The sequence below is a fragment of the Schistocerca nitens genome, chromosome 4 (genome assembly GCF_023898315.1).
Source record: "Schistocerca nitens isolate TAMUIC-IGC-003100 chromosome 4, iqSchNite1.1, whole genome shotgun sequence".
Lineage (NCBI taxonomy): Eukaryota > Metazoa > Arthropoda > Insecta > Orthoptera > Acrididae > Schistocerca > Schistocerca nitens.
Window position 1 is genome coordinate 47,126,507 of NC_064617.1, and position 14,080 is coordinate 47,140,586.

The 14,080-nt window shown below is 39.8% G+C and overlaps 1 protein-coding gene across 1 annotated transcript in view; it reads left to right on the forward strand.

The window, feature by feature from the left end:
• The window catches only part of LOC126251469 (atrial natriuretic peptide receptor 2-like), a 301,860-nt gene that overhangs the window by 274,014 nt on the left and 13,766 nt on the right, over window positions 1–14,080 (forward strand). The window contains exon 10 of the mRNA XM_049951908.1: window positions 809–900. Coding sequence (XP_049807865.1) covers window positions 809–900 — 92 coding nt within the window. The remainder of the gene's footprint in view (window positions 1–808; window positions 901–14,080) is intronic.

Below are 14,080 nucleotides of genomic sequence, written 5' to 3' on the forward strand. Positions count from 1 at the left end.
TCTCTTACTTACATACCGAAAGTCATTATACTTGAGTAGAACAAAAGTTATCATCAAAATATGTGTCTTAAGTTATATAAACGATTTTGTAGAAAGTAAATGTGAGGACATATGCGTAATAGGCTAATTTATTGGCAATTAGCATGACTTCTTCGCTTGATAAGGTTGTGGAATAAAATAGATGACCTAATGAAAGGTTTTAAAGTTCTCTACACTCTGTTTAAGCAGCAACTGACAAGCATAAGTGAAACGATTGTCAAAGATGCCCATAAAGGCATCCCAGTTTGCATCATGTGATCCATGGTATTTCATTGGAACAGGTAGCAAGACTCTTTATTATATTATCTTTTAAGTGGGAAAAAGATGCCAGTGTTTACATTATATGGTGTGAACAGCCAACTTCCCAGTGTGCGAGTAAAAACGCTACTTACACCATTGTAATTAAAGATACATAGGAGTACAAACTTGCAAGATAGAGAAATATCTGATACACTGTCAGTTATAAAATAAGGAGTTATGCATTGTTATTAATTAGTATCATTTTAAATATTAGTCAGTTATTTAAAATGAATGGTCACAAACATTGTTGGAATTTAATGTGTTACAGTTGTAACACTTGATAATGGCCGAAGGCTGAAATCTAGATTGTGGAATAAAACCTGTTGCACAGTACAATGGCAGTTACAGCTTTCAAAAAATTTCCATGTTTGTTAGCAGTTACAGCTTCATTTCCAAAACATTTTGATGTTTTGTAGAGGTTACAGTTTCATTTCATACACTGATTTTTTGATTTTTTTTTCTGCAACAGCAATGAAGATCCACATAAGTCAGACAACAAAGGAAGCTTTAGATGAGCTGGGAGGTTTCTATACAGAGTACAGAGGAGTCATGGAGGTAAAAGTAAGTATTGTATCTAATAACAATTTAATATATCTAAAAACAAAGATGATGTGACTTACCAAATGAAAGTGCTGGCAGGTCGACAGGCACACAAACGAACACAAACATACACACAAAATTCAAGCTTTCACAACAAACTGTTGCCTCATCAGGAAAGAGGGAAGGAGAGGGAAAGACGATAGGATGTGGGTTTTAAGGGAGAGGGTAAGGAGTCATTCCAATCCCGGGAGCGGAAAGACTTACCTTAGGGGGAAAAAAGGACGGGTATACACTCGCGCACACACACACATATCCATCCACACATATACAGACACAAGCAGACATACTGTATTTTGTGTTCGTTTGTGTGCCTGTCGACCTGCCAGCACTTTCATTTGGTAAGTCACATCATCTTTGTTTTTAGATAATAATAATAATAATAACAATTTAATCTATTTCACATATGAATTGGTGGACGGAAATGCAATGATGACACACCATTCTTGATATTGTGTATGTCTGACCTGGAATCAACACTAGATGATTCACCATCCTAAAAATATTCACATATACTGTTTGAAGACACCTGTAGGAACAAGTACTTTACCATTCCATGTGCAGTGGCAACCGTGTCAGCAATTGACTTTCTACAAGACCAATATACTGGCAGCATTTTCTTTAGCAGTGTTCACTCTGAGTGGGATATAAAATTTCCATCACTAGAATTTGTAAAACAGTTACATTTCTGGGCAGTGGCTGGTGCAATACACAGATAAAGGTCTCAGTAACACACATGCTCACATTTTTGGCAACTGCTTGTAGGGACCTTACAAAATACCTAAAAGACTAACAAGGACCCAAACATTTCTATCACAGCTCATTACCTGATCACTTGGATGATGTATTACTGGCAATCCTTGAAGGGATTTACAGGACTGCAAGCCCAAACACACCTTACCTTCACATTCACCCAATTAAAATCCACTGGACTTATTTCCTGTGGGATCATGCAAATTGAATGGTATATACATTACCAGTCAGTGCTGAAGCTTCCCATGTATGAGATTTGGAAGTATCTGGGACTGTATATACCAGTCCAGGTGTAATGGAACATGTTTGGAACTCACAATGGCAGCTTGCTGTAGTCTGTATTGAAGAGGAAGATGGATGCTTAGAACATTTTGGCATCAAATGTTATGAACCAATATACTACGCATGTCAGTCTCACAATTTAGAAACTAAGCATTTCCAAACACTTGTTGATATTTCTCTTTACTGGAACTGGATTCCAATCACAAACTACAGATGATATTTTTGACATGTCATATGGTGGTGTAATTCAGTCTAATAAAAGGGGGACTCTGAATTATCTTTGTCACTGACAGGGTTTTAAGAATAAATAGTATTGCCAATAGCATTTTACAAGAAGACTTAAGAATAATGAAAAGAAGTTTTATGCTTCCTGGTAGTGTTCGAATGTGAAACTGTTCCTGACTGAATTAATTGTGGGAAACAGGGGAATGAGGTGGGGTGGGGGGCTGTTACAGGGGGCACAGTTGTACAGAAGGCATATTAAACTATTGCATCGTATACTATTTCATCAAAAACAGGGAAGCTGCACACACAATGTTTCTAGTCCATGGTGCCATTACACACAGAGAATGAATTAGGTTTGTATTACAAATTTAAGTGTGGAATGTTGAAAATTTGAATTTTGTGGTGAGAATAGAAAATCCAAGAAAAGCAATGATGAGAATGAAGTTAAATGTTGATGGGCTAACTGATTTGCAATTGATGAAGAATTTGGGTGTGTGATCCAAGATTTCTCTGGCATAAAGCGTACCTCAGTGGTCCTTACCTATTCCATCAGAAGTAATTGTATAAACTGCATCATGTTTTGATAACAGTTAAGGTGTTGTGTGGAACATATAAGTAATTAAATCAGATAGCTTTGCCTGACACATTCTAGATGTTGCTTACTTACTCTGATTTTATCAAGCATAGCACTTTGGAAAAATATGGGAGAATGTGATATGCGGTATATGATCTTGGTTTATTAGTTATTCAGATCATTATGAATGAAGAATGGCATAGAGGGACTGTAAGCAAAACATTGACTGCTGTAGGAGGGAGAGTTGCTCCTGAAGGATAATGTACACAAGAACATGATGATTTTTGGTCATTACTTCAGTCTGGTGACTGATTTTAGAATCACATGAAGGAATGTACCATCACATGCTGCTTCTGCCATTTCCTACACTTTTTATAGCTGTTAGCCATGATGATGCGTTTCATGCAGCATTTGTAAATATTGGGAGTTCTACACATTTAAGTGCTGAATAAAATATTAAAGCTATTTGGAATACATTGTTAATTCTTCAGTTACAGATTTTAAGGACAAGTAAAATTCTATATATTTTTAAGTTTTGTTATATAGTGTTGAGCCATACTTCATTGGTCTTGCACTAACTTGTAACAGATGAAGATCTTTTATTGTGGAACATGATTTTTGTAGATTAAATGTGTTTTGTTAATGTCTTAATCATTTTACCTTCCAGTAGCTGCAATTTTGAAATGTATTTAACTCATATCTGGTTTTCCATAATCCTTCTGCTTAATGTAATTTCACTTTCTGATTGTTGGTGTGCAATAGAGTAAAAGTGTAGCAGATAAATGATTAAATACAATACACTATTGATAGCATTTTTTTATTACAACACTTGCATTTCAATACAGTATTTGTCCCTAGTTACATGACCATGCTGTACTGTGGAACAGGTTCCCATACTTGGAAGGAAAAATCTTAATTTTGCAGAGAAGTTTTTTCAATTTCAGAAAAAGATTGCAGTGCATAAAAAGTGAATGCCACCATTTAACAAAAGAATAAGAAAATATTTTAAACTTCTATTATTTTATTATTATTACTTTACTATTATTTTAAACTTCTAGAGGCAAAAGTCTGAAAAGTGTTCCGAGACACAACACTATCCGCTAATACTTGAATAATTGAAACCACCTAGCATTATCATGACTGTTTAGGTACACCACATGACATCACACACTAATAGTGCTCAAGCAGAGATAATATGTTAAGAAATTCAGGAACTAATGAAATACATGCAAGACGATGAAAATTTGATTTTCATGGGTGACTGGAATGCTACACCACAAGCGGGTAAAGGGAAACATAATTGTTGTGTCAGCAACTGTGGGTACTTTCTAATTAATAGAAAACTGTATTTCTATTAAAGGAAGAAACATAACTTGATTTCTATGCTGGCAGTGCAATTACCTTTCCTTATTACTACTCACATAACGCTGACTGCATATCATCTTCCTATTACTCAGTATTAATTGTCTTAAAGACAGTGAATGAACTGGGCCAACCAGTGATGCTGGTTAAATCAATGTTGACAGGGGGGTGCTGAAATCTGTCTTCCTGGAGGTTTGGCACTGCCCATTCTTTCCATTGGTGTGTGGGTCAGTGCCTTCTGGATGCCATTTCGTGGTGCTGTGCTGGTCAACACCCCCCCCCCCCCCTGGTCAACACCCCCTCCCCCATTCTCTCCCAAAGTGTTGCATTATTGTCATGGAGGGAGCCATTTTATGACAATGATCATTGATGGGAGGGCAGGGGGGACAGGTAACTGATTGGCATGAGGACCCAGGAGCTGCACTTGGAACCAACGCCAAGCATCTGGTCGCGCCCTGAATTCCGTCCTGTGCTCTGCGGGCAACATTGGTTGGAAAACCCCCGGAAAGGTGCCCACCCTCTTCCTGAGTCAATCTAATGAAAAACAGAGGGGACACGGGTGATGATGGCAGTGACACCAGGTCCACTGAGGACACCAGGACGAGTGCTGGGAAGTTGAGTTCCTGCGGTGGTGAAGGCAAAGGGTCCAGCTCCAGTGGTTCCACAGGCAGTGCCTAAGAGGTATTTGCAGGCAGCCCTGCTGGCCATAAGATTCCAATAGGATGCAAATCCGGGGACAAAAAATTTATGGAAGAATCTCGCAATCGACAAGCATGAATCTGGTTCTGATGGCAGCGCAGCAACCCAGCAGGTCCTTGAATTAAATACATACAAGTGCTCAAATTTCAAAGAATCATTCCTCTCTCCCAGCATCTGGTGTGACCAGAAACTCTGATAAGAGTAAAATCATCGGGCACAAAGTCATGCTCGTGAAGTGTGAGAGGTACCGTACCTTCAGTGGGTGTTGCAATTGGAGCAGTGTGCAGTGGCGCAGGCCACGTACAAGCTCTGCCAGCGATGGACCATGGTGGGGCTGGGAGTGGTACATTGTGAGGAAGAGCTGCGCCACTTGCTCCAATATCTGGTAGGCAGATATGTTTTGCATCTGTTGTTTGAACATATGCCCAAATATCCTCAGTCAAACGTAGAAGCTGAATTATTTATCCAACGTAGTTGAGTTCATGGGCACTGCAAATGGATATTTGCTAAAAGAGTCCACAACGATAGGCCAATAAGTGTTCCAAAAGAGACTGGCAAAGTCAATATACATTCGTTGCCATCGCAATTGAGACACTGACCCAGCTGAAAATGTTCGTGGTGGTCTGATGGACTTTTCAGCACAAGTCTAATACTGTGACGGTGCTAACTGTTTTTTGTGCAAAATTCCCCCATGACTTTGGTGGAGCAATTGCAACACACATTTTTGCAACACTTTAGGAATAAGCACACGTGAATGTCCAGAGTCATTTTCATTAAGCTCACACCATGCCAGATGAAGAGGCTATGCCAATGAGCAAAATATCATGGCACAAAATAATTATAAATGTTTGTCACAAAACGAGGCCAAGCAGTGCAAATGTAGTGGAACGAAAGGTTCAAGTCAGGGTCTACTTCTGTGGCCTGAGTGATTTTCCTATAGTGCAGTGGAAAAGTCTGTAAAAGTTCAGCATCCTGCACATCGATCTGACAGCAATGTACAACAGTAGTGTTGAATTCAAAATCAGGAGCAACAGAAGGGGAGAAAGGGCATCAGAATTTGCAAGCTTCAGTGTGAGCTGGTACAATATTTTGTACTAATATTGTGACACTAACAAAGACAAATATTGCAGCTTCTGAACCATGCATTACAGAACAGGTTTGGACAGATGAAACAAAGATTGAAGCAGCTTATGGTCCATCCCTAGGTAAAACTTCTGATCAAATGGAAAATGGTGAAACTTTGTCATGCCATAGATAATAGCGAGCACTTCCTTCTTGATTTGGAAATAGTTGCAGTGAGCCTTGGACAATAACTTGGAAGCACAAGCAGTCAGCCTGTCTTGTGAACCAAATCTGTGTGAGAGCACAGCTCTGATTCTGTACAAAAAAGTGTCCACTGCGAAAGCCACAAGCTTAGCGAGATCAAAATGAAGACATATTTAAGTTTCAGGAATGCATCCTGACTCTCTTTGGTCTGAACAGAAGGTACATTCTTTCAGCACAAATGATGCAACAAGCCGTGATCAGGGCTGTTTTGGGTATGAACCAGATATAATGTCAACTTCCCAAGATTTGACTGCAATTCCATCATGATCTGTGGAGCAAGGTGGTCCCAGATAGGCATCAAATGAGATTGTAGGGGATGAAAACCTTGGTTATTAAGAACATGGCCTAAGTGCTGAATTTAAGTCTGAAAATACGGCAAATTTGTCCAGGTGACACTTCAAACCTGCAGTGGTTGAATAAGCTTATGAAAGTTACTGATATGTTCCATCAAAATTCATCCTGACAACATGTATCATCCACGAAATCTGAACAGAATGGAACCTCTGCAATAAGCTGTTGTAAGTAGCATTGGATTATGTTGTTGTTGTTGTTGTTGTGCTCTTCAGTCCTGAGACTAGTTTGATGCAGCTCTCCATGCTACCCTATCCTGTGCAAGCTGCTTCATCTCCCAGTACTTACTGCAACATACATCCTTCTGAATCTGCTTAGTGTATTCACCTGTTGTCTCCCTCTATGATTTTTACACACCACTCAGCCCTCCAATGCTAAATTTGTGATCCCTTGATGCCTCAGAACATGTCCTACCGACCGGTCCCTTCTTCTTGTCAAGTTGTGCCACAAACTCCTCTTCTCCCCAATTCTGTTCAATACCTCCTCATTAGTTATTTGATCTACCCATCTAATCTTCAGCATTCTTCATTAGCACCACATTTCGAAAGCTTCTATTCTCTTCTTGTCCAAACTATTTATTGTCCATGTTTCACTTCCATACATGGCTACACTCCATAAATACCTTCAGAAACGACTTCCTGACACTTCAATCTATACTCGATGTTAACAAATTTCTCTTCTTCAGAAACACTTTCCTTGCCATTGCCAGTCTACATTTTACATCCTCTCTACTTTGACCATCATCAGTTATTTTGCTCCCCAAATAGCAAAAGTCCTTTACTACTTTAAGTGTCTCATTTCCTAATCTAATTCCCTCAGCGTCACCCGACTTAATTCGACTACATTCTATTATCCTCGTTTTGATTTTGTTGATGTTCATCTTATATCCTCATTTCAAGACAATGTTCATTCCATTCAACTGCTCTTCCAAATCCTTTGCTGTCTCTGACAGAATTACAATGTCATGCGCGAACCTCAAAGTTTTTATTTCTTCTCCATGGATTTTAATGCCTACTCTGAATTTTTCTTTTGTTTCCTTTACTGCTTGCTCAATATACAGATTGAATAACATTGGGGATAGGCTACAACCCTGTCTCACTCCCTTCCCAACCACTGCTTCCCTTCCATACCTCTCGACTCTTATAACTGCCATCTGGTTTCTGTACAAATTGTAAATAGCCTTTCGCTCCCTGTATTTTACCCCTGCCACCTTTAGAATTTGAAAGAGAGTATTCCAGTCAACATTGTCAAAAGCTTTCTCTAAGTCTACAAATGCTAGAAACGTAGGTTTGCCTTTCCTTAATCTTTCTTCTAAGATAAGTCGTAGGGTCAGTATTGCCTCACGTGTTCCAACATTTCTACGGAATCCAAACTGATCTTCCCCGAGGTCCGCTTCTACCAGTTTTTCCATTCGTCTGTAAAGAATTCGCGTTAGTATTTTGCAGCTGTGGCTTATTAAACTGATCGTTCGGTAATTTTCACATCTGTCAACACCTGCTTCTTTGGTATTGGAATTATTATATTCTTCTTGAAGTCTGAGGGTATTTCGCCTGTCTCATACATCTTGCTCACCAGATGGTAGAGTTTTGTCAGGACTGGCTCTCCCAAGGCCGTCAGTAGTTCTAATGGAATGTTGTCTACTCCCGGGGCCTTGTTTCAACTCAGATCTTTCAGTGCTCTGTCAAACTCTTCACGCAGTATTGTATCTCCCATTTTGTCTTCATCTGCATTCTCTTCCATTTCCAGAATATTCTCCTCAAGTACGTAGCCCTTGTATAGACCCTCTATATATTCCTTCCACCTTTCTGCTTTCCCTTCTTTGCTTAGAAGTGGGTTTCCATCTGAGCTCTTGATATTCGTACAATTAGTTCTCTTTTCTCCAAAGGTCTCTCTAATTTTCCTGTAGGCAGTATCTATCTTCCCCCTAGTGAGATAAGCCTCTACATCCTTACATTTGTCCTGTAGCAATCCCTGCTCAGCCATTTTGCACTTCCTGTCAATCTCATTTTTGAGACGCTTGTAATCCTTTTTGGCTGCTTCATTTACTGCATTTTTATAGTTTCTCCTTTCATCAATTAAATTCAATATTTCTTCTGTTACCCAAGGATTTCTACTAGCCCTCGTCTTTTTACCTACTTGATCCTATGCTGCCTTCACTACTTCATCCCTCAGAGCTACCCATTCTTCTTCTACTGTATTTCTTTCCCCTATTTGTTCCCTTATGCTCTCCCTGAAACTCTGTACAACCTCTGGTTCTTTAAGTTTACCCAAGTTTCATCTCCTTAAATTCCCACCTTTTTGCAGTTTCTTCAGTTTTAATCTACAGCTCATAACCAATAGATTGTGGTCAGAGTCCACATCTGCCCCTGGAAATGTCTTACAATTTAATACCTGGCTCCTAAATCTCTGTCTCACTATTATATATTCTATCTGATACCTTCTAGTATTTCCAGGATTCTTCCATGTGTACAACCTTCTTTTATGATTCTTGAAGCCAGTGTTAGCTATGATTAAGTTATGTTGCAAAATTCTACCAGACGACTTCCTCTTTCATTTCTTTCCCCCAATCCATAGTCACCTACTATGTTTCCTTCTCTCCCTTTTCCTACTCTCGAATTCCAGTCACCCATGACTACTAAATTTTCGTCTCCCTTCACTACCTGCATAATTTCTTTTATGTCATCATACATTTCTTCAATTTCTTCATCATCTGCAGAGCTAGTTGGCATATAAACTTGTACTACTGTAGTAGACGTGGGCTTCATGTCTACCTTGGCCACAATAATGCGTTCAATATGCTGTTTGTAGTAGCTTACCCGCACTGCTATTTTTTTATTCATTATTAAACCTACTCCTGCATTACCCCTATTTGATTTTGTATTTATAACCCTGTATTCACCTGACCAAAAGTCTTGTTCCTCCTGCCACCGAACTTCACTAGTTCCCACTATATCTAACTTTAATCTATCCATTTCCCGTTTTCAAATTTTCTATCCTACCTGCCCGATTAAGGGATCTGACATTCCACACTTCGATCCGCAGAACACCACTTTTCTTTCTCCTGATAACGACGTCCTGTTGAGTAGTCCCCGCCCGGAGATCCTAATAGGGGACTATTTTACCTCCAGAAGATTTTACCCAAGAGGACGCCATCATCATTTAACCACACAGTAAAGCTGCATGCTCTCTGGAAAAATTACGGCTGTAGTTTCCCCCTGCTTTAAGCTGTTCGCAGTACCAGCACAGCAAGTCCGTTTGGGTTAGGGTTACAAGGCCAGATCAGTCAATCATCCAGACTGTTGCCCCTGCAACTACTGAAAAGGCTGCTGCCCCTCTTCAGGAACCACACGTTTGTCTGGCCTCTCAACAGATACCCCTCCGTTGTGGTTGCACCTACGGTACGGCCATCTGTATCGCTGAAGCACACAAGCCTCCCCACCAACGGCAAGGTCAATGGTTCATGGCCGACTTCCTGACACTTAAATTTATACTTGATGTTAACAAATTTCTCTTCTTCAGAAAAACTTTCCTTGCCATTGCCAGTCTACATTTTATATCTATGCCAACTAGCTCTGCAGATGACGAAGAAATTGATGAAATGCATGATGAGATAAAAGAAATTATTCAGGTACTGAAGGGAGATGATAATTTAATAGTCATGGGTGACTGGAATTCAAGAGAAGGAAAAGGGAGAGAAGGAAACATAGTAGGTGAATATGGATTGGGGCTAAGAAATGAAAGAGGAAGCCGCCTGGTAGAATTTTGCGCACAGCATAACTTAATCATAGCTAACACTTGGTTTAAGAATCATGAAACAAGATTGTATACTTGGAAAAACCCTGGAGATACTAAAAGTTATCAGATAGATTATATAATGGTAAGACAGAGATTTAGGAACCAGGTTTTAAATTGTAAAACATTTCCAGCAGCAGATGTGGACTCTGACCACAATCTATTGATTATGAACTGCAGATTAAAACTGAAGAAACTGCAAAAAGGTGGGAATTTAAGGAGATGAAACCTGGGTAAACTGAAAGAACTAGAGGTTGTACAGAGTTTCAGGGAGAGCATAAGGGAACAATTGACAGGAATGGGGGAAAGAAATACAGTAGAAGAAAAATGGGTAGCTTTGAGGGATGAAATAGTGATGGCAGCAGAGGATGAAATAGGTAAAAAGACGAGGGCTAGTAGAAACCCTAGGGTAACAGAAGAAATATTGAATTTAATTGATGAAAGGAGAAACTATAAAAATGCAGTAAATGAAGCAGGCCAAAAGGAATACAAACGTCTCAAAAATGATGTTGACAGGAAGTGCAAAATGGCTAAGCAGGGATGGCTAAAGGACAAATGTAAGGATGTAGAGGCTTATCTCACTAGGGGGAAGATAGATGCTGCCTACAGGAAAATTACAGAGACCTTTGGAGAAAAGAGAACCACTTTTATGAATATCAAGTGCTCAGATGGAAACCCAGTTCTAAACAAAGAAAGGAAAGCAGAAAGGTGGAAGGAGTATATAGAGGGTCTATACAAGGGCGACGTACTTGAGGACAATATTATGGAAATGGAAGAGGATGTAGATGAAGATGAAATGGGAGATATGATACTGCATGAAGAGTTTGACAGAGCACTGAAGGACCTGAGTCGAAACAAGGCCCCCGGAGTAGACAACATTCCATTAGAACTACTGACAGCCTTGGGAGAGCCAGTCCTGACAAAACTCTACCGTCTGGTGAGCAAGATGTATGAGACAGGCGAAATACCCCCAGACTTCAAGAAGAATATAATAATTCCAATCCCAAAGAAAGCAGGTGTTGACAGATGTGAAAATTCCCAAACTATCATTTTAATAAGTCACAGTTGCAAAATACTAGAGCGAATTCTTTACAGACAAATGGAAAAACTGGTAGAAGCCGACCTCGGGGAAGATCAGTTTGGATTCCGTAGAAATGTTGGAACACGTGAGGCAATACTAACCATACGACTTACGTTAGAAGAAAGATTAAGGAAAGGCAAACCTATGTTTCTAGCATTTGTAGACTTAGAGAAAGCTTTTGACAAGCTTGATTGGAATACTCTCTTTCAAATTCTGAAGGTGGCGGGGGTAAAATACAGGGAGTGAAAGGCTATTTACAATTTGTACAGAAACCAGATGGCAGTTATAAGAGTCGAGAGGTATGGAAGGGAAGCAGTGGTTGGGAAGGGAGTGAGACAGGGTTGTAGCCTATCCCCGATGTTATTCAATCTGTATATTGAGCAAGCAATAACGAAAACAAAAGAAAAGTTCAGAGTAGGTATTAAAATCCATGGAGAAGAAATAAAAACTTTGAGGTTCGTCGATGACATTGTAATTCTGTTAGAGACAGAAAAGGACTTGGAAGAGCAGTTGAACAGAACGGACTGTGTCTTGAAGGAAAGGTATAAGGTGAACATCAACAAAAGCAAAACGAGGATAATGGAATGTAGTCTAATTAAGTCAGGTGATGCTGAGGGAATTAGATTAGGAAGTGAGACACTTAAAGTAGTAAAGGAGTTATGTCAGGAAGTCGTTTCTGAAAGTATTTGTATGGACTGTAGCCATGTATGGAAGTGAAACGTGCACGATAAATAGTTTAGACAAGAAGAGAATAGAAGCTTTCGAAATGTGGTGCTACAGAAGAATGCAGAAGGGTAGATTGGTAGATCACATAACTAATGAGGAGGTATTGAACAGAATTGGGGAGAAGAGGAGTTTGTGGCACAACTTGACTAGAAGAAGGGATCGGTTGGTAGGACATGTTCTGAGGCATAAAGGGATCACCAATTTAGTATTGGAGGGCAGCATGGAGGGTAAAAATTGTAGAGGGAGACCAAGAGATGAATACACTAAACAGATTCAGAAGGATGTAGGTTTCAGTAGGTACTGGGAGATGAAGAAGCTTGCACAGGACAGAGTAGCACGGAGAACTGCATCAAACCAGTCTCAAGACTGAAGACCACATCAACAACATACATGCTGTATGTAGTAGCTTATTTGCACTCCTATTTTTTTTATTCATTATTAAACCTACTCCTGCATTACCCCTATTTGCTTTTGTATTTATAACCCTGTATTCACCTGACTAAAAGTCTTGTTCCTCCTACCACTGAACTTCACTAATTCCCACTATATCTAACTTTATCCTATCCATTTCCCTTTTTAAATTTTCTAACCTAAGTGCCCGATTAAGGGATCTGACATTCCACACTCCGATCTGTAGAACGCCAGTTTTCTTTCTTCTGATAACGACGTCCTCTTGAGTAGTCTTCGCCCGGAGATCCAAATGGGGGACTATTTTACATCCGGAATATTTTACCCACACCGTAAACCTGCATGCAGATTGGAATATGACAGGTGTGAAATCGCTGCCAAAGGAAAAGCGCAAAAATCTGAACACAAACACTTACTGAGACTAGGAATTTGCAAATACGCATCATGTAAGTCAGTTTTTGAAAAATAGCAGCCTGCACAAAGTCTGTCCAATAATTCTTCAGATGAGGCAATGGATAAGTATCAATTATTGTTTGTAGATTTAAAGTCGGCACAAAGATGAAGTTGTCCAGAAGGCTTTGGTAAGATTACTAAGAAAGAAGCCCATTGGCTAGTCTAAATAGGAACAGTAACAACTTCGTATTGCAATTCTTTAAGTTCACTTGCAACTTAGTCTCCAAGCACATGAAGGATGGGACATGCCCAAAAAAAACTTAGATTGCCCATTGTCATGTGTGCCACAAAATTATTTGCTCTGCCAAGTCCATCAGAAAATAAATCCAGAAACTCTGTAATCAGTTGAGTAACACTGTCATTTGGATTGAAAGCAGAAACAGAAAGTGCACTGTCCTTAATATGAAGACCAAACAAATCAAATGAATCTAACCCAAAAATATTTTCAGTCTCGTGAATGCAAAATGGTAAGTGTCGCTGTTCTGGTGTGAGACTGCAATGTGGCAGGCAGACTACATGTATGAAGACTGGAATGTCCTGACCATTATATGCAGTAAGTGGCGTGGAAGATTTTGCTGATTGTGGCAAGCCCAACTGTTAATAAGTGGCATGATTAAGCAATGTAATGGAAGCACCAGTGTCTAACTGAAATCACACAGACCTTTCAGCAGTGACCAATTTCACAAACAGTTTGTTTGGCAGTTGTTGCACAACACTTGTGCAGGGTGAAGGCACATCCTGAATTTGGTCATTACTAGTAACAGTAGGCAGTTTAGAAAAAAACTACATTCACTAAGTGAGAAGGTGCACCATGCTTATGAGAGTGAATGGGTAGAGTTCTTCTCCTGTTGCAAACATGCAGACTGTACTTGAGCTAGCTCTCCACAAACAAAGCAAGGTGTGTTCTGTGAAGGCCAATGTTATCTTGCATGTGTGGGAAAGCAGCCGGGACATGATTTCACAGCAGACACATGCAGTGACACTTGTTTTTCTGGCCACGGCACAGTGGCCTGTTTGCGTGGGTTGCTAGGCTGTACCTATTTGTCACTTTGTGTTACACTGCAAATGGGAGCTACCTCAAAGTTTTGCATGGCACTATCACATGAGTCCTG